We start from the raw sequence: 21,579 nt of genomic DNA, 5'->3' as shown, positions 1-21,579 counted from the left end.
CAGAATGCTGGATGGACCCATGGTCTGATCCAACAGGGCTCTTCTTATGTTCTCTCGATTTACTGACATTCCCCAAGATCAGAGCCAGAAAGATGAGAGGTGAAGTCTATACCTGGGTGCTGTTTGAAGCCAGGAAGTCTCTCCTCTTATCCACTGAGTACCGCATTTTGCTAAGAATACCTCAGTTGGAGAGCTGGTTCATTGTCTTGTTTTTTGATGTGGACAGTACACGAAACCAAGATGGATAGCATGTTTGGACCTTTGTATAAACAATACCTTTGACGGCGAGCCAGGCTTCTCATCCCAACATCTCTAGCACCATTCAGTGCACTTCCAACTGCTGTGCTCACACACTCCACGATTAGCATCTGCCATCTCTATCCTCACAGATTTCATGTTGGCAGTGGTCACCAGCCAGTGGGAAGACATGTATCTATAGCGTGGTGATCCACCTGCAGTTTGGGCCTGCACCACCTCAGACTGCCAGTCAGGAAGGGCATGTGTTTGAATGCTCGCCAGAAGAAACAAAAAAACATGCATATCAATAACTAAACCATCGGAGAAAAGGGTTCTGGCCTGGGTGTCTCCCTGACATGCTAGTTTTCTATATGTGGGCATCTTATAATTACTTTGGGGGGGGGCAGGCAAACATTCCAACATGTGAGCCCCCATCTCCAGCCCCTGACACAGGTTCATCTCCTCAGTGACAACTAGACCCATGTATGTGTTTGCCGGCTGCTGAGAGCATGAGGTAGATACAGTTCTTTGAAAATGCCTCATAGTATAACATATCTTGTTTCCTGGCTCAGGCAGATGATATTCAACAGGTGCGAGAAGCCATTCAGTGAATTTCTGCCTGTTAGAGATTTGCTAAAGGCACAGGATTACTGCCAAAATATAGTTTCAAGTACCAACAGCCACAGTAACCTAACAGACCACCCAGTGTCAACACTCTTGCTTCGATAGAAGAGCTGGTGTGTCCGAAGGCACCCACAGAAGATCAGCCTCACGACTGAGGCTCTGACAAGTGTAAGGTGCGTATGCAAAGGTTCACATGGTGACACTCCCAAACGCTTACAGCTTTACAGTTTATTTTAAAGAAATTCTTAAGCCAAAACAAAAACTCACAGGGAGCCTGTACACTGCTTTCAATAAATATTTGCAATTTTCAAGGTTCTCAAGGTCTTGACAAATAAAAATTAAAAAAGAGAGAGAACTCAAAACACCACAAAGACCAGTGTGTCTTTTACAACCACATTTTCTGTTTTTGTTTTAAGGGTGTAAACGGGGAGGGGGAGGGGGAGAGACAGAGAGAGAGAGAGCTGACTCCCACCTTCCCCAAAAGAGGCTCAGCAGGGACTGGGGAGTCATGGAGAGCACACAAGAGGGGAAAGTGTCCCTTTTGATTGTCTAGCATAATTAAATTCACTTTGCCAAATGACCATCAAGTATTTCCAAGATCAGGGCTTATAAAATACCAAAACTGGGGGTGGGGGGTGGGGAGAGAGAGAAGGGGGAGCTCTCTAAGGGAAGAGGTTGAAGTATAAAAATACAACCTATGTCTTTCCCCCCATTGTTCATAAAACTAATTACTGGCGTAGGGCTTTATAAATGATCACTTTGGGCCGATCCACTGGGATGTTCTTTTAACATGTGCCCCATTGAAAAGAAGAGGAGTTCCCATTTGTTTCAGCAGGGCACGCACAGTAGAATGGCCCAACAGATTGCCTCTCCCTTTGCAATTGCCATCTGCTTCGAAGATCTCCCCAAATCGGAGTGTGTTCTTTGTTCATGTGCAGCTAAACGTTGAGGTGAATGCTATCGGACAAGCCCAAAGAGGGCTTGCTATCAGGGTAGTTTCCTATGTTTCTGCCTGCGGTTAAGAGGCTGCTGCCTGCAACATAGGGGATTGCTTCTTCCATACGTCTCGCCTCCACCACCAATCACTGCAGGCTTTTTGATTGTTTGGCACAGTAGGCCTGCCTGGGAAACCTGTTCCTGGATTGCATTTGCTAGGTCAGAGCACTGGTCTCCAAGTAAGGTTCAGAGGTGCTGACTGGCATGAAGGAAGGAGAAAAGGGCAGACAGGTGTTTGCAGGGTGAAGGTCCCACCAAGGGCCTGTTCTGTTGTTACATTGCATGAAACAGAGCTGCATGCTGTGCTAGCCCTTCCGGCATCTCTCGGCCATGTCAGGTCTGAGGCCTTATGGGAGGAGTCCATGCTGCCCATGTTGCTTCATGAGGCCGAGGATCAATGGTGGAGCAGTAAAATTTGACGTGCGGGTGCCCACCGTGACAGTCCTTATAGCCATGCCCCCAAGGAGAGTCCCACAATTAGAATAAAGGAATCCTAGGGTTGGGAGGGGCCTACAAGACCATCAAGCCCAACCCCCTGCACGGTGCAGGAAGCCTGATTCCCAGGCAGGCCATGCCAATAAACCCATTCTAGTGGCTTTCATCTCCACCAGGAGCAGGTCTTTTGTTAAGCAAAATGGGACGGAATTGTCCATTCAAGACCAAATCACCCCCAAATACTTTGCACTACAGCAGGGAGAGATACATCATTGCTGGGAACGCTCATTTCCTCCACCACCCCCACCCCCAGTTCCTGTGAGGACTGCAGCTAAGCTCAGAGGGAACAGGGGAGCCTGAAGGGGGTGGCTGATGACCTCAGCACCCCTGCTAATCAAAATGCGCTGCAACCCTGTGAGCCCCGGCTCCACTACACCACTGTCAAGGATGGAGTCATCGGTGGGATCCTGATATAGGCATGTGCACGTGGGCTGCTAGGAGTGCCCTTCCCAACCCCCACCTCTCCACAGCAGCCCCAGCCCCCCGAAAACGCTACACAGAGGGTCAGGGGACCCTGCTGAATGGGGTGAGCTGTGGTACAGAGGGAAGGCAGGAGGCACCTTCCTGGAGGGCCAGTCGCAGAAGGCACCGCCACCAAATTTGGGGGGATCCCCCCTTCCTCTTCAGTCCCTGTCACCACAGCCTATCCCAGTCAGCAGGGACCCCTACCCCTCTGTGCAGCGTTTTCGGGGGGCTGCCACGGGGGGACTGTCGTGAGGAGGCAAAGTCTGATTCCGCAGCCCAGTTGCATGCATCTGATTCTGGATCCAGCCCATAGCGTGGAATCTTCCAGTGTGACTTGGTGCCTCGAGACATTCCCGAAATCCCAAGCAGCTCAGGAAGGAACTTCACAGAGGGCCCCGCACCAAAGGCAGCATAGGAAGAGGCTAGAAGGATAGTCCCTTCGTTTAAGCTGTTCTAAGAAAATTTTAGCCCAATTCCCACACACACTACAGTGGCCACATGGCCAGTGGCATGTCGGCACATGCTCTTCCCTCAGCTTTCTGCCACAAATCAACTGGGCTTTTGTTATCTCTGGTATGCAAAGTTCACCGTTCACCTGAGAAATAGTGATCCATTAATGGCCCAAGAGCATTAGTAAAGGTGCATGGATAACACCCTGTAATTTCGGGTTGAAAGCAGCACCGGCTGCTACCTCCAGATAACAACTCTCTTGCCCTAATCCACTCATAGTCACCTAGAAAAGATGACAATTGCACGTGACCCCAGAATGAGGATAGTACTGACCATCTGAATGCGCATTCATGCTAGGGTGGCCATTAGGGACGGCTGATGCTTTGAGGCAGGAGAGGCCGCTGCCGCCCGTTTTAAAACTTATAATAGCATGTTGCCTAGTAACTCAAGGCTCCGGTAGCATCCTGCTGGCTGCTACTACCAGGTATTTTCCCCTGCCCAGCTTCACTATCTTCGTTTGCGCCTGCATGTGTGAGGCACGCAAGCACAGGACAATTTCCCCATGGAAGACCTGGGGAGGGGAAGGAATTGGGGAGGCCTGCCTGGGGCAACCTTACTGGCGCTCTTCCCAACAGGCAGGAAGTTCTGGGGGAAAAAGAGGAAGTCACATTGCCCAGCAGCCTCCAAGCCAATCAGATCAGAGTTGGGGTGTGTGTGTGTGTGTGTGTGTGTGTGTGTGTGTGTGTTGGGGGGGGGGAAGAAGTAGAAGGGGCGCCAACCAGGCCAGTCAGAATAGTTCAGGGGCTGGGCCAGGCAACTTGCACTTTTCTTAAGTCTATGGTGCTTCTCTTCCCTACTCCTCAGAGGATTAATTTTTCAATAAATTCACAGCAATATTTTTGTCGGAGGGTGTTAGAGAGAGCCCTTCTCGTTAGCGAAGTTCTTGTTCTTCTGTGTTTTTTGCCCAGCTGAGAAGAGCCAGCCAAAACCATATGTAAAGGTTTTCCCCCTTTTTATTCAGGGTTGGGAGGGTGGCTGACTGTTATTGCTGTGGGTCAGTTTTTCTAAGATCTGGAGACTGTGGGTCATTGCCTTCTGCTTTGATCATCTCCCCAAACCAGACTGTGTTCTCTGTGGCACGTGTGGCTAAATGTTGAGGTGAATACTATAGAACTAGCCCAAAGGGCTTGCTGTCAGGGTAACTCCCTGTGGTTCTGCCTACAGTCATTTTTTCTGAGCAAGACCTGGTGGCTGCGGGTCATTTTGTATTTATTTTAGCAAGATTTGGTGCTTTTGGTGTGATGGCTGTGAGGCAGTAGCATTTTCTCTGAGAAAGATATTGCAGTGGGATTGGGATTTTTTTTTCTTTTATCAGACCCATCTCTGCTTCCTGTTCCCAAGCACACTGCCATTATCTTGCTCAGAAAAAAAATACTACTGCCCCACAATCACCGCACCTTGCTCAAAAAGAAAGAAAAGTGTGTGTTTGTGTGTGCACGCTTAGCTTGGTCTGGGGTTGCAGGAAAATATCTCTGGACTTTTCTTTGTAGAATTCGTTTGGGTTTGTGCTTGCATGGAGGAAAAGCAATGGATGCGCTGTTGCTTTTACAGTTTCATTGAGTTTGCGACTGAATGGCAGATCAGCAATGGATGCCCTGTTGCTTCTGTGTGGGAAAATCGGATGTTGTTGGCTGTGCGTCAGCTGACCTGCTCTCCGCCCCACCAGTCTCATTGGCCAGGAGCCACCACTGCCACACACATGAGCAAAAAAGCCCTTACATGTGAACATAAGGGAACAAGAGCCCAGATCTGTGCACACCATTGTGTGGGCTTGCATATCATATATCCACAAAAGTCAGTGTGAATTTGTGCTTAACACCAGAAGACTAGCACCAGGAAGTTACTGAATAAAGGAGAGGTCTGATTAGAAAGAACTTCATTCTATGCCCTAGCAACATTCGGGGCAGTGCCCATGACGGAGTGAATCTTTCCCCAAAACAAGGAAGGCATCCCGTTTTTGCAGGTACCCCTGATATGAATGGAGGAGAGCTGGACGCTTCGAAGACTCCAGCCACTTCCCCTCTTGTGTCTCTGTCCCCCCCGCTTCAGTTGCCATAAAAACCATAGTAACCGCCATCGCCTCCTTCTTTGTCATAGAGCTCCCCGTTGCGGATGGGCGGTGAGCTCTCGGCACTGGAGATGTATGGAGACACCCGGCGACGCTTACACTCGGCTTCGTACAACCCGGAGTCCGAGGAGTCCACTGATTTCACCGAGCCCGGCTCAGCCCAGCTCTCGCTGTCCTTCCCTTTCTCATCACCAGGGGGCGCCGCTTGCAAGTCCCTCATGGGCCGGAACCAGCTCAAGGCCCCCGGGGTGGGCTTGGGGTGGTGATACTGAGGCGGGGAGCTCCACGCAGCGGGGGGACCGAAGGGGTGCTCCTGGTAGTAGGGCAACGAGGGGTGAGGAGCAGCCTGCAGGGCAAAGGGTTTCACCCCGTAAGACATAAATTTGTTTCCCCTGAAGTCACCCTCGTAGGTGCCGTATTCCAGAGGGGCAGTGGATGGCTGTTGCGAAGCAAAATACCAGTGGTGGGCTTCCTTGGGTGGCAGGGGGAGCGGGGCCCGCTCCCTGTTGTAGAAGCGGCTCTGGGGGAGTGCGTACTGATCGTGCAAGAAGGGCTGGAAGTGGCTGCTTGCCAGGAGTTGCTGGCAGCTGGCAACGCTGGGTGGAGATGGAGTTGTGCGGTCTCCCTCCGTCGTGACATACATCCTGGAGGGGGGTAGGCAGGAAGTGGAGAGAGAGAGAGAGAGAGAGAGAGAAAGAGTGTGTGTGATGTGTGTGTGAAACAGGAAAATTGCAGCAGGTGGCTGGACAGGACATCATGCCAGCCCATAAATAGCACAAACCATAGTTTGCAAACCCACTTCAAACCATAGCTTCAGTTTCTCTGGTAACCAGTTCAAACCATGGTTTGCAATTAAGGGCCTTAACCATGGTTTGGGGTGTTGTCTAAATGGATCTGTGGTGTGAATTGTCCCCAAGGCTCTAAAGCAGGAGTCCTCCAACAGCACCCACAAAACTCTCCCCGCCCTGGTCCCTTAAAAAAATTGTGTTTAAGAAAACCTTGGAAAATGTTAGGGCAGCCTTCTGTCTCTCCTTTTCTAGCCTTGTTCTTTCTCTCCCTTCTCCCCCTTTGCCTCCCTCCCAGTCTCTAGCCTTGCTGTTTCTTTCCCCACCCACTCACTTTTGACTAGCCAGGCCCCCACAGCAGCCATTACATGACTAATCATATCCACCATGGGAAGCCATTTTGCGGTTTATCAAATTCCCAAATGTGCCCACGGGTCCAAAAAGATTGAGGACCCCTGCTCTAGCTCAGCATTCCCCAACCCAGCATCCTCTAGGTCTGTTTGACTACAACTCCCATCAGCCCCCAGCCAGCACCATGCTTCGGGGGGCGGTTTGGACAATTGCTGGGGCCCTGATCCATTAAAGAAGCTTTCCCCAACCCAGCGTCTTTTAGATGTGTTGGACTACAGCTTGTCATCGCCAACCAGCACCGTACTGGTTGGGGATGACGTAAGCTGTAGTCCAAGACATCAGAAGGGTGCCAGGGTGGTGAAGGCTGCTCTACAAGAAGACAAACAGTACTCATATTAAAACACCTTAGGTGGATGTGGCGGGATGCAAGCTTTCAGGTTTTACAACATTCTGATGAAGAGCTAAAAAGATGAAAGCAGAAAGCTGCAGCAGCCCTAACGTCTAGTCAGCTGCCAGTCAAATTTGACACTAGCCAAGTGGGAGGAAGAGACTTACGAATCAAAGTTGTCCCGGAAGCCTTTAGCGAAAGGATTGTGGTCTATCTTCAGTTGGGTGATCTAAGGGAAACAAAGGCCAAAGGGACCGGATGTTGGTTGTGAAGTTCACCATGAAAGAAGTATCTCTCTCAAAGCACCCTGTGCAGTGCCTTACTCCCTCCTTCCCTTAGATCTGATCCAGCGAAAAGCCTCCATCGGCTTATCCCCACCTCTGAATACTATGGTGGGATTTGGATACCATGGGATATCCAGCCCAATCTAGTGAGCAAAGACAAATTTCTGCACATTTCGGGCCTGTCGCACAGAAATCCGCTGCATGGGGTCATGCAGATGGGGGCAACTTGTGCATCCAGTGACCTGGTGATGCATTTATAATCATGTCCCTTACTCCAGAGAAGTCCCTCCACATCCAAACCATTGCTTGTCTGCATGCACAACATTCTGCCACTTTTCTAGAGGAGGTGAAGATCTCTAAACAAAAGAGGCCTTGTTAACAGAGTGATTGTTTATAGATTTACAAATATCATGGCTATTTTTACATTTATAAAGCTATGTGAAACATTTGCCAGCCACATAACCAGCTGCCTAGAGAGGTGGTAGAATCAGGTCTTTGGTGAGCTTTCACAAATGAAGAGTCAGATCCAAACTTAGTCATACTTAGAGCAGACCCATTGAAATCAACGGGACTTAAGTTAGACACGACTAACAAGTCCCATGGACTTCAGTGGGTTTACTCTAGGGTTGACTGGATCCAACCCTATCAGCTGTATGTGTGATAAACACACAGTCGTTACTGTATTGTTGAGGAGGATACAGACAATTCCCCTCAATGAAGCCCAGACGGAGGGCTGCTAGCACTACCAAATAGAAGGGAATGTGCAGCTGTTCCATCTTTTTCTCCTTAATGGATTTTCTGTGTTCAGGGAAAAGGTGGAAGAAGCAGCAAGAAAACACAGGAGGGTCAGAAGTAGAAGACAACATCCGGATGTCCCCATAAACGTCCGTGAATGAGGCTGGGTGATGGTACCATAAAAGTCTAATCTGGAAGCAGCCCTGTTGCAGAACAGTCATGCTTTTGCTGTAGTCCAGGGGCAGGGAACCCCTTTCAGACTGAGGGCCAATTCCATTTCAGAGAATTTCTCAGGGGCCGCATTCCAGTGGTGGCCAGGGCCAAAACTACCAGCACATTGTGACTTAAAGGTCTTACTGCCAGTAACTAAGCCTTAGGAGAGGCATTTCAACCTTCTAGAGTCGCAGAAAAGCCACCAAGCCAGCGATAATTGGGGGAAAGGGGGTCCCAAGGGGGTCCCATGTCCCAAGACATGGTCTGAAGGCACATGAGGCAGCCACCTTGCTAAAGCGAAGCAGGTCTGGGTCTGGTCAGTGCTGGGAGGAGAGACCACCTGGGAACCACATGTAGCCACCTTGAGTTCCACAATGGAAGAAAGGTGGGGTATGTATGTATGTGTGTATGTATGTATGTATGTATGTATGTATAAATAAATAAATAAATGGGGTGTGGCCACCTGGAGGAGCACCAGAAGGCAACAAGATACTTGATGTATCTCAATCAATCTCAATCAATATCTTAATGTACACAATTGGCCCCCTCTCTCTTGGCTTTTAGAAGAGTTTAAAGACTCATCTTTTCAGTTTCGCCTTTTAAAATGTGCAGTTTAATCTTTTTACCGTTTTTAAAAGATTTTAAATTACTATAAAATGTTTAATCTTTTCACCATTTTTAAAAGATCTTGCTTTATGGTTTTAAGTTGTTATACACCGCCTTGATGCCTTTTTAGCAGATAAGACAGTATATAAATGCTAATAATAAATTAATGAATGAATGTGACTCTCCCTGTGGTTGTACAAATATCACAGGCATCCATTGCCACCTGAGACAAGCAACACAATTCCCCTTCCTCCATACATGCAGGAGATGCACTCTCATCTATGCTCAGGGACACTCTCAACTTTTTCAACTGTTTTGCATGTTCCCAGATGGAGCTCTGGTTTGGGGGCTTCCACCCACAGGTGCTTATGCACAGCCCCATTCCCAAACCCTGCACAGATCAACTTACTTCTCAGAAGCTCCCACCTCCTCAGCCCTCCATGACCCAAAGGATGAAAGCTTGCCATTTGAAACACAGCCTGTGCTCCCTTCCCCATGAAAACTCACGTCCGCATTCTGGTAGGCCGTAACGGCAATGAACTGCGTCTCTGGGAAAGTGAAGGTCTGGGTACAGAGGGAGGGGTGTGCCTCGTCCACCTCGCCCTGCTTGGCCTCGGTGACATGTAGACGGGGTTGATACTTGTGCAAGGACTGCAACACGATCATCTGCCGGACAAACGGGACAGGATTCATTTGAACACGATCTGGGGGGGCGGGGGGCTTCTCAGCATATTCCATGACATTCAACCTCCTGGGTTTTGCGGGGCGATTGCTTAGGAGGCGGGGAGGTAACAAAATGGCTTCGGCCAACCCCAAGAGCCCACCATCATTACCTGCGTGACGTTGTTAGATGCTCCTTTGTTATTGGTGAGCTTCAGTTTCCCAAAGGAGATCTCTTGCCGCATCCAGTGGGCTCCAGTGTTGGGAGAATCCGGGTGCAAGTACGTCCGATTCCCTGCCGGGAAGATGGCATTTCTGGTAAGCATCTCAAAGCCTCCCTGCCTCAGTCCAGGGCAAAGCACATAGGAGGCCTAATGTGGAACCATATGCATGTCTACACTCCAAATATTTAAACTGGTTTGAAACCACTTTAGCTGGCTTCCTGCCAAGAACCCTCAAGAATCCTCAGCCAATAGAATGCTGAGAGCTCTTTCTTCAATCCCCTCACGAAACTACAATTCCCAGGTTTCCTTGGTTGGAAGCCATGATAAATAAGCAGGGCTGAAACTGGTTTTAAAACTTGTAGAAGAGCTACGCTCATGGATTTGCAAAGGAGGAATTGATGATCTTGTCCAAGACCCTATCTGAAAGAAGATAACCCAGTCTTCCCTAACCTGGCACTCTCCAAATGTGTAGGACTACAGCTCCCAGATGAAGGCCAGAGGTTGGACATATTGAAGATTAAACTGAAGCTGCGATGTAGAATCTAGAAAAGGATCAGGGGATAAACCCCTCAAAGGCAGAACGATATGCATGTATTGATTTCAGCAAACGGAGAGAGTGTGAGGAAGAATAACTATTGAAGAGGGCGATGTGAATAATAAAAGATGATTTCTTGTGTATAATCTGCCATTATTCTGAAACGTTTTAAATTTCTTTTAGTACTGCAAATAGAACTGATTTGAGTAATAATGGGTTGGACCCAGGTTTAGCCACATGAAACTGGGTGGAAGCAAACATCCCTGTCTCCGCCCTCCCCCTGCCCACTGCACAGGAGCCCCTCCAGCCCCCTGAAAATGCTACACAGAAGGTTAGGGGACGCCGTGGAATGAGGGGAGCTACGGTGACTGTGGATCCTTGAAAATCAGGAGGGGACACTTTCAGTGAGCAGAGCCCTTCTGCCCACAGAAGGCAGATCCTGAAACCAGCCCAATATAATGTATTGAAAATGAATTGCAATGTTTCCTCTATTTATTTGTACAGCTTAATATATCTATGAATATATTTGAAAGATAGAAAGACTTAACAACAGAGTATCCATAAAATATATTTTAAGCTAAACGTTTTGGCTTCCGCACAAGTACTGTTGACAGAAGTACTCTGTTGTTAGTCCTTCTATCCCTCTTATACATTTTACCTCTAGACTGACTGCATCCACAGTGGATCCAGACCCTCCCTGTTGCTTTGCTGTTATGCCAGGGTTACACCGACCTCTATGAATATATTTGAAAATGTATAGCCTCCCCTTCAGAACAAATACTTCCAGGGCAGTTAACATTATAAACCATTCAAACAATTAAACAAGGCTCAAAAATAAATTAAGGAACAGCAGAGTTAATAATAGATCGCAGCAAATTAAAGCAAAGTTTATTGATTATTTATTTATTTATTTGAAGGATGTTTGCATGTTCGAAAAGGATAAAAAGATCTTTGGTTGGCACCTTCTTCTCTGCCAACAATCAAGCTCCCCCCTACCCCACCTTCTACCTTTCATGCCTTTGCCAGCTTTGTCTTGCCTGCAAAACTGCCCATATTACAGAATTTTGCTTCTTTTGCTGGCAGGATGATGGTAACCAGCAAGTTACCTATACTATAGAAAAGATTTGCACCAATGTGCTTTAAACGTGAAATAATGCATCTATGCCACTGGATGGAGCCAAAGCTCGTGAGAAGAGAAGAACATTTGGGGAAAGCAGCAGCGGATGGACCGTGGGGGAAAAAAGGTAATTTCTTTCCCAGACCTTTTCGATTAGATTCAGAGAAACTTAAAGTTAAATTGGTGTGATGATTTTATTAATGAGCTCCCTGCTGATGTTGTAAACTGCCTTGAGTACATAAGGATGGAGGACTATAAATATTTATATATTTATATATAAAATATATAAATATATATATAACCCTGTCTCTCACCCTAGCCTACCTCACAGGGTTGTTGTGAGAATTAAATGGAGAGGAGAGAACGATGTAAGCCCCCTTGGGTCCTTTGCAAGAGGAAAAAAGGTGGGTTATAAATAAATAAATAAATAAATAAATAAATAGTTCCTCATTAAATTTGTTTAAGGTCTACTGGATACTTGCACCTCCCACCATAAGGGGAGATGTAACTTGGGGGCAAACTGATTGGGTGCGGGGAGGAAATCTCAAATAATCCAGCTACATCAGAACGATGTCCCAGAATCAAACTTCTCAACATTTTCTCACCATTAGGAATGGTCAAATATGGCCAACCATGACATTTTTGGAGAAAAGCCCTGACATTCCATTAAATTCCATTTCAATTTCCTGGCAACAACACCAGCATCAAGCGACCGTCTCTGAGAAGAACTGTTTTGGCAGGAGTAGTCCTGACCCAGACGTTACCTGCTCTGCTCCCAGATTTAGGGGGTGGGAGGTGCTCCCAGGAAGACATGGCTTTTCGGCACATTGCTGAGGCCAAATCGAACAGAACCCAAGCAGACATCAGTGGGGCCATCTGAAGGCATTTTGCCCACCCCAAGTCAAGGTGCATAGCAGCCAAAGCCAACCAAGTTATTTCGGCGTTTGAGACAGAAAATCCCACAAACACCTCTCTCTAAAATACTAAGTAAATCACTAGCAATTTGCTGCCCTATTCTGTCCGATGTGTCCACCTCAATCCCTTATGGTAGAGCCGGCCAAGAGTGAGGAGGGTGAGAGAGTCTGTCCCTTTCCCCTTGTGTCGAAACACTACATCTGAAAGCTCAGCTCAGCAGAGACAGTGAAGAACTTTACTGAAACATGCTTCTAAGCCACCCGGTCCTATGTGAAGCACTTTGAGACGTTTTTGTTGAAAAGCAGTAGATATTCCAAATCAGTGCATGCATACATAATCAGCAGGATGGTCATTTATTCATTTAAGATATTTCTTGGCCGCCTTTCAGGGCAGAAGCCCTCCCAAGGTGGCTTACAGCAATAAAAATGCATAGAAACAGTTAAAATATTAAACGTGATTAAAATAAAAAATAAAAACAACAACAAAAGCCAACAAATAAAACCAGCAACCATATTTACAGCATTAATAGCAACAATAGCATGCTCTGGCACAAGAATAAAATATCAGTAACTGTTGCTGCTTGTTTTACTGTTTGCTGAAGCTGGTGTGTTTTGTGGTTTTTTATATTGACTTATGATTTTATTATAGCTCTGTTGTGTGAACTGCCTTGAGGAGTCTGTATAGCTCTTAAAGGTGGCACAGAAATATATATATATATTTTTAAAAATACAGAAATCAATAAGGGAGCAATCCTATGTGGATCGACTGCTACCTCCGACCCCAGGGGCGACTGCCTATCCAGTGCAGGTCAGGAGGAGCGGTGAGGAGCGGATCTCCTCCTCGCTCCCTCCTCCCTGCTTTCGCAGCTAGACAGCCGATTTCAGCTGTCTAGCCGCGGGACCTCAGGGCGCAGGAAGCAGCAGCCGGATGACACATAGGATGTGTTGTACAGGCATTTCCGACCTCCCTGCCCCCAGAAACGCCCCGTTTTCACAGTGATCTTACGAGCGCAGAGCTGATCCATGCCGCCTACGAGGCAGTGCAGGAGGGAGTGGGGGCCTGTTCTCCTGGAATCGACCTCAGATCACAGGCTCCGGGGTCAGTCCCTGGGAACCGATCTATCCTATGGCCATCTAGCTGGTGACTAGCAGCCATAGGATTGCACCCTAATAAGATTCACAATTGAATTTGGAGTCAGGGCTCACCAGAGCTCAGCCCTGGGACATGTGAAGTAGTTCTAAATGCCTCGGAGCACGTGTCGGGTATGCTTCCTTCACCACATCATCATGGTATTGACATAGTGCTTTCTCTACGTGCTGAAAGCACTTCTCACACATACTCTCTATTCATTAGAACAATCATGTACGGCAGGATACAGGTAGCAGCATGCAGCATGGGAGCTAGGAAGCCCTCAGTTTAAATCTCACACAAACCATGAACTTGGGTAGACTTAGTTAAGTTACCATGCTCTCTTAGCCTCTGCCCTGCATCCTCTTGCTCTATTTATTTATTACACTGATATTCTGCCTTTCTTCCACCGGCTCAAAGCAGCACACATTATTTTTCCCTGCCCAGATTATATCCTCACAACAGTCCTGTGAGGTAGGACTGGCCCAAGGTTACCCAGTGCGCTTCATGGCTGGGTAGTGATTTGATCCTGGATCTTCCCAGTCCTGGTCCAACACTTGAGCCACGTGGATTATGGAGTTAATATATCTGAGGTGATTTGCTCTAATTATCCTCAGCTTCATGAAGATACCGGTTGGAGAGCTGAGGGCCAAACTAGACATGATGTTATTCATGTTGTATGGCTTTGTGTGTGTTTTTAAACAAATACCCGGTGTGCATGCGTGTGTGTGTGTGTGAGGGGAACGTGATTCCAACTGGGACCATGATAGTCGAAAAAGGCTTAATCCCCCTCCCAACATGGTTCCAAACCAGCTTAATTCACACCCACCCACACACACCGGCTATTTCTGTGTTTTTTAAATCACCATGCAAGACTCAGCAATGTGAGTAGCATCGTGTTTAGTTTGGGCCTGAGGCCTCCACACATTTGAAACAATGGACAACACTTCTAGGCCAGATCTACACCCCGTGTCATATCATTAGGGTCTCATCATGGTAACACTATATCCCTCTTGTGCAGTTATACCTTGTGGGACACTCAGTGACAGTCGTTGCAGTATTTTGGATAATGTGGAATAAAAAGCAGGAAATAACACTACGATGGCGGTATACAGAATGTGTAATGTGCCTCAGCAGTTATCAGTGCACTTCAATACCACTATAAGACAGTAGTGTAGGTCTAGCCCAAGGCTCTGTTAAAGAAGCTGACTATTATTTATATCAGGGGTGCAGAACCTCTTTCTGCCCAAGGGCCAAATGCCATTTCAGGGAAGCTTTTGGGGGCCGCATTCCAATAGTGGGTGGGGCGAAAGGCAAAAAGGGGTGGCCCCCCAAACACCCACATATTTTAGCTTAAAGCTTTTACTGCCAGGAACTAAGCCTTAGGAGAGGCACACCAACCTTTCAGAATGGGGAGAAAACTGTGCAGAAGCCAGGAAACCACTGAACCATTGATGGTTGGGGGGAGAGGGGGTGGGGCCAGGGGAAGGTGCATGGCCATTTAGGGAATCCTGGAGGGCTGGACTGGGACCCCAGCAGGATGGATTTGGCCCTAGGGCTGAACCCCCCTGGTTTATATGAAGCTCCTATGGTAGGCCAAGTCTCCACGTCAGTCCCAGTTCAGTCATGCTGGCAGCTATTTTGTCCCATGTGTGGAAGAGAAGGAAGCAGATCGCAGTTGCTAAGCAATGGGGTGGTGGGGAAGGAGCTGGACATGGCAAAGGTTAACACAGGGCGGGACAGAGACAGAGTCTATAGGAAGAGGGAGAACAGATTTCTTCAACATACCTGGCATATTTCCCTCTGCCTTGCCGCACTGAACCCATTTCCCGCCTTGGTACCGCCAGTGGTGCTGATCCACTAACACGATGTCCACGCAGATGTTGTAATGAGCCACAGGGTCCAGCCCAGAGATGTTGAAGCTCAGAAAAGGGAACATCCTCCTAGTTGGGAGCAGAGACCAAGGGATCAGGGAGGGAGAAACACAAAGGAGACCATCATGTCAGACATTTGCCTCAGACGCAGCGCATTCCCCACTCGCGAGTCATGCCTGTACTCAGAACGGACATTGCTTTTAAGGAAACATAATCACAACACTTCAGCATTTCAGCTTCTTTGGACAGCTCAGTTAATGAATTTAGTTTTGGTGCATCTAAGCGGAGGAGTCTCAAGGAAAATTACAGCAGGAGTTTAGGAAAGAGGAAATCAACGTATCACCTCCCCACAAGTGTTATTCGCAGGTAGAAAGGGACTATGGGGCAGCACCTCTGACCACATCCCTGGTGACACATGGCTAATACACCCAGCCCCGAACCTACCCTCTATGCAAGGATGTCTGTGGCGAGGAAGCATAAAGGTGTTCCCCGAACCGCAGTTACTCAGGGTAACCTCACGTCATGCACATTCACGCTAACTTCCCAGCCCATTCCATGCACCTAATGAAGCTGTTTCTTGCCTAGAAGAGCTTGAACCACCGTAAACCAGTTAGAAGTGGGATGTGAAACGAAACGTTGCTGCATGGAGTGCTCCTGTTCAGAGTAAGGATGTCCGAGGATTTCACAAATCATGCAAACAAGTCCCAATCTCAACCCCGAATGCGAATGGGAGTGCCTGTTTCTGCGAAATGTTCGCAAATCCCCAAATCTGTGACCGCATTAGGAGAAATGCAGATTGGTTTCTGTACACAGGATCCAGTCGGCTTCTGTACATGGAATGGGGGCTCCATCGAGGTCCTTTGCATGCAGCAGCCAAATGTCTTGGGCTGCCCCTACAGAAGTCAGTCAAGCCCAGCACCCTTTCTCCCAATTGTGGCTAGCCACGTTCTCCTGGGAAACTCACAAAGCAGCATCTGGTAATCACACGTATCCTGCTACTGAATATGAAGATTTTATGTTTAGCTCAGCCATGCATATCCCTATCTATCCTCCATTCATTTGAAAATTCCCTTTTTCAAAAGCCATCGAACCTACTGACCATCACATCAGCTTGCAGCAATGAATTCCAACCCATATATTAATGCTGCTATGTGTGCAGAAATTTTTCCTTTTCATGCCCTGAACCTACAACCACCCAGTTTGATTGCATGAATTCTAGTATTTTGAATGAGAAGAATAAGTTGCAGCACTTACAGTTGTATAATCTCCCCCTTCCAGTTATTTATTATTTAACTTGCATGAGTTGAGTGTCAGACCATGCCGGGGCAGAGAGACACCGATTCAAATCCTCACTCAGCCATGAGGTTCATGGGGGACCTTGGGCCAGGTTCTCTTGTTCAGCCTCACCTACCTCACAAGGTTGTTGTCAGGATAAAATGTGGGAGGGCAGAAGAACATTGTATGTTGCCCTGAACTCCTTGGAGGAAGGGAAGATCAAAACGTAATGAATAAAAATACATTCTTGTTTGTGTCCTATCCGTCCTCTGGAGAGCTGCAAGGGGGGGGGACACGACAACGACGACATGATGATCATCTCATTCTCTCCGCACAACAGCCCTGTGAGGTAGGTTAGGCTGAAAGATAGCTTGCTCGGGGATACGTAGAGGTCTTTTCATGGCAAGAGTAAGGATCTGAACCCAGGATACCTCAGGATATGTTTGATATTCCTATCCACACTATCCCAATGTAGACTTGTCTCTTTCCCCTTAAATTATTTTGTGTGTGCGTGTACTACAGGAGCCTTTGTGGCTCAAAGCTTAAGTAGAGGAGAGAAGCCCTGGTTTTTCCTCCACTGACAACGCCCGCAGGACGGGCCTTTCCCTTCCACACTAAATCGGTCTGTTCCAAAGAGAGGAAGAAGATGCTGCACCAAGCATCTTCCATGCTGCACCAAGAAGGCGATAAGGTCCCCACCTCTCCCCTCAGGGAGGGAAGGGGGGATGTGCTGTCCGTTCTCCAGCTGGCTTCATCAATTGCCACATCCAGCCCTAGTAGTTCAGTTCTATATGATCTACTTTCCCGTGGTCAATATATTTCCAGGCCATTCCCCACCTGTCCACCCCATCCCAGCAGGGCCACTCGAAGAGAATGACACACGCTCCATCTTTTCCTTCTTCAAGATCTGCTCAACTGACCGTGACAGGTGTGGAAGCAGCTCTTTTTCTTTCTTACCCTCACTGACCTTAACCAAATTCTCTGCCTCACCACTTCCCTTTTGCTCCCCTCCCCTCCCTCCCTCCCTCCCCGCCACATTTCCAGTTCAGAAATAAGACACCGCTTCTATTTTCAGAGAAAGCGAGAAGGGGAGAGAGAAACAGAGAAAGGCTCAGACCGATGGACAAGAAGCGGATGGCTTGAGCAGCTTATTCCCAGGGCGAGACTAAGACTTTTTGATAGCTGAGGTGGAAAATCCAAATAGTAATTCTCCCCTCCCTGCTCCCATGAACACACACACACAGGCACACATAGCCAGGCACATTCATTTCTATGGGGCTCAATCCACAAAAGTGATTCTCAGGCAAGATTAATTGAAATGACCAGGAGCTCTTGCATTTGCTGTTTCCATTCATTGCAATGGGGCTTGTGCAAACTACTCAGTGGATTGGGTCCTGGCAAGTGCTAGATTTATCCATCTCCTACCCTTCCAGTGGGGACTAAATTCTGTTCCTTGAGGCAGATATTGACATGGTTCACACGTAACAGGAAGCCACCATGGGTGAATTTCCCCACAGGGAATTCTTGTCACGGCAGTGGCCACCATTTTGATTATTTGAACCGTGGCAGGGGCGCGCCATAGCTTGTCATTATGTGCAAATCCAGCAAGGGTGAGTTGTTGGGGTGGTTGACAAACAACCCACGGGCTGTTTTAGGGTTGCGAGCGGCTTGTCAACCACCCCAACAACGCACCCTGACCAGGTTCACGCTTAATAACGAGCTATGGCACAACCCCACTGCAGCTTGAATATTCAAAATGGCCACTACTGCAACCAGAAGTCCCGCAGGGAAATTCACCCAGGGTGGCATCTCGTTACATGTGAACCAGGCCTCTGTGTCACGATAAGACTGCCCATGCTTATGCTAATCAGGGTGTAATTCGTTAGCAATCACCCTCCCCACACTTCAATACAGCCAAAGAAAAGCTAAAGCAGAAAGATCAGCTCTAGAATCATAGAACCCTCCCCAATTCCGCACCACATGCCGTATGCATGAGGGAGTAAAGTTTCCTCACGTTCAATCTGCTGTACAGGGTACAGGAAGGGCCATTGTGTCAGGAGCAAAAGGCTGCATCGAGCATCAAAGTAGCACATGTGGGAAGCTGAAAGGAATTTTCTCACAGATTTGGAAGTCTGGCAAAATTAAATAATTCAACCTATGGAATTCCACGTATTTTCCCTTTTTGCTGTCAGAAATTCAAATGAGCGGTGCTTTAAAAACAAACAGGTTGTAGCAAGACTGAGGGTGCAATCCTATGCATCTTTCGACAGAAAAAAGTCCTACAATTCCCAGCATTCCCCAGATGCACTTAGTTCCTAACAAAATCAGTGATACTAGTCATGGCTAAACTCACATACAGTGTAAGTCTATACTTCACTACTCATACATACACCCCACTGAGTTCAATGGGACTTACTCCCAGGTAAGTGTGTATATGTTTGTGCTGTTAGCCTGGATCCAACCAAGCACACGTACGTCTTAATAATAATGAACTTTAAAACAATAAAGTATCAATTTATCAAAATCAATACCTTGTTTTTTCTTTGTTTAAAAATCCACCTAAATCTAACAGCATGTATAACAGAGAATTTAGGGAGGATAGGGAGAATAGTAATCAGGATAACATAAATGTAAAATGCCTTTTCCTGCTCATGAATTTATGTATTTATTTAATTTGTATCCCACCTTTCTGCCAAAAATAGCAGGTGATTAAGTATGAGGGACAAAGAAGATTCCCCTTCCCCCACAGCAACTGTTAAGAAATTAAAGCATATTCAGTCTGCTAAAAATATAATACTTCAGATATGACTAAAATATTCATTATTAGAAATGTTTAGTACATATTTGTAGTCAAGTACTGAAACACCAAGAAGTGTACATGACATGTGTGAGTCAACACTTAATGCCAAACCAAAAGACCTTACAATCACCTCCAGAAGAAGCCCCCAAACCAGAAAATGACACAGTAGATCTTTTTAAGTATATGGAAATTTAGAATGGATCATTGACTAGCATTGAGTGTGAGGTAAGGAAAAAATTAATAGCCAGGTTAATAGCCCCCCGCCCACGCATGCATACAAATAGATATTGCCATTCTAAAAATGTGGTAATCTGAGTGGAATTTTCCAACTACCTAGTCACTAGGTCCTAGTGGAAAGAAGTGTATCGGACCCTCCTGGAATTAATCAATGGGGGAGGAGGGGAAGGGGAAAGACATCTCAAAACGAATTCTCATAACTCAAATTTGGTTGCAAATATTGACATTTATTATTCTCCCGATTCCAATATTTTTCAATATTCCCAGGTATGGATGATGTTGGAAGTGTGTGTGTGTGTGGTCACAGAATTAGCAAGATTATGGAAAACTGGAACCTTATAACTCACCCAAACTTTCTTTTTTTAAGTACTTGTGTACCTCCCAAGTTTAAAATTTCAAAAATACAACTGATTCTTTTTACATTTCCAAAACGTGAACTTAAATTCTGAAAAATGCAGACTGGAAAACTGTGCAAACTAGTGTGCTTACTGAATTAAACTTCAATATCATGAATATCTTGGGTATAGGATTGTTTTTTGCTTATTTTTGCTTTATCTAATAACTGAATCCAAAAGCCAACGTAGCTATTTCATCCAATTTACAGACCGACATGGGAAATGTAGAAAACAATTCAAGCATCTTGAATGAAAAGACCACAGGTACGAAACCATATGTGTTTTGCAGATTACAGCAACTGTACAACAAAATCACGTTCAAAATGTACTTTTAGCTAATGGGTCAGATTTTGTTCCCTACTTCAAAAAAAATGCATCCACATTCTACACATTTACTGAATTTTATTTCATATTAACATGCATGAGGTCTAGAAACATTTTAAGAAAGATTTGATTCTTTGCAATTTTGTACATATATTCTAATGGTGCTTACTTCGCAGATATACTCAGTGTTTTATTTCTAAAACTGGAGGGCTCAACTGCATCTGGAAGCCATAGCCTCTGCCATGGAAAGCCTTCCCCTAATCCCAGGTATGTAGATGGGCTTAATTTAAGGCAGGACTCAGGCCAAGCTAGAAACCTGTTTTTTAGAGCCAGGGCTTAGGTGTGTATGTAGTAATAACAAAGAGTGTGGCCCAAAACACGTGCGGAGTGCCTGGCTCAACAGTTTACTTAGCAGATTACCACAAAGGCAAATGGCTATTTAAAATACAAACACTGGGGCTGCAAGCATCACACTGCTTTAGCTAATTAAAGTTTTAATTGCAGAATGAAACTCCCCCTCACCCTAATTCTTTAGGGGACAAACAATAAAGGTGTCCCAGGGCATGGCCAGAAAACACAGTCACTTTGCTGAAGCTAACCAGGTCTCAGTATGGTCTATGGTGGCTACTTACGCATTGCAAAAAAGAGGAAATGTATCACCCAAAAGAGGGCGTGGGGAGAGACAGATATGCAGAATATTTGCATATGCTAATGTTTCTTTAGAGATGCACATTTAGAAATAATAAATACAATTTAAACAGAAATACAGTACATCTCACCAGGTAGGGGAAGACTGTGATCACGTGCTAACTGTTGCTGGACAACTCAAAGGCCCCTGTTCTCCCTTGTGATTGTTTTTTTTTAATCTTTAAACTGGACTGAGACTGGACAGCTCTTCAAATAATCGTTGTTGTTGTTCAGTCGTTCAGTCGTGTCCAACTCTTCGTGACCTCATGGACCATAGCACGCCAGGCCTTCCTGTCCTGCGCTCTCTCCCGGAGCGTGCTCAAGTCCATATTCATTGCATCGGTGATGCTATCTAGCCGTCTCATCCTCTGCTGTCCCCTTCTCCTTTTGCCTTCAATCTTTCCCAGCATCAGGGTCTTTTCCAGGGAGTTTTCTCTTCACATTAGGTGGCCAAAATATTTGAGCTTCACCTTCAGTATCTGTCCTTCCAATGAGCAGTCAGGGTTGATTTCCTTTAGGACGGACTGATTTGACCTCCTTGCAGTCCGGGGGACTCGTAAGAGTCTTCTCCAGCACCACAGTTCGAAGGCATCGATTCTTCGGCGCTCAGCCTTCCTTATAGTCCAGCTCTCACAGCCATACGTTGCTAGT

General features: G+C 46.7%; 1 protein-coding gene across 1 annotated transcript in view; it reads right to left on the bottom strand.

Moving 5' to 3' along the window:
* Positions 1 to 5,187: 5,187 nt before the first annotated feature.
* The window catches only part of TBX21 (T-box transcription factor 21), a 64,501-nt gene continuing 48,109 nt past the window's right edge, over positions 5,188 to 21,579 (bottom strand). Inside the window, exons 2-6 of the mRNA XM_084808262.1 lie at positions 15,125 to 15,279; positions 9,591 to 9,712; positions 9,265 to 9,423; positions 7,087 to 7,148; positions 5,188 to 6,039 (exon numbers count right to left, since the gene is read on the bottom strand). Coding sequence (XP_084664388.1) covers positions 5,373 to 6,039; positions 7,087 to 7,148; positions 9,265 to 9,423; positions 9,591 to 9,712; positions 15,125 to 15,279 — 1,165 coding nt within the window. The 3' untranslated portion in view covers positions 5,188 to 5,372. The remainder of the gene's footprint in view (positions 6,040 to 7,086; positions 7,149 to 9,264; positions 9,424 to 9,590; positions 9,713 to 15,124; positions 15,280 to 21,579) is intronic.

The sequence above is a fragment of the Heloderma suspectum genome, chromosome 6 (genome assembly GCF_057233095.1).
Source record: "Heloderma suspectum isolate Gila_16-S chromosome 6, 16-S_ref, whole genome shotgun sequence".
Taxonomy (NCBI): Eukaryota; Metazoa; Chordata; class Lepidosauria; order Squamata; family Helodermatidae; genus Heloderma; species Heloderma suspectum.
This window is presented reverse-complemented; position numbering and strand designations above follow the sequence as displayed.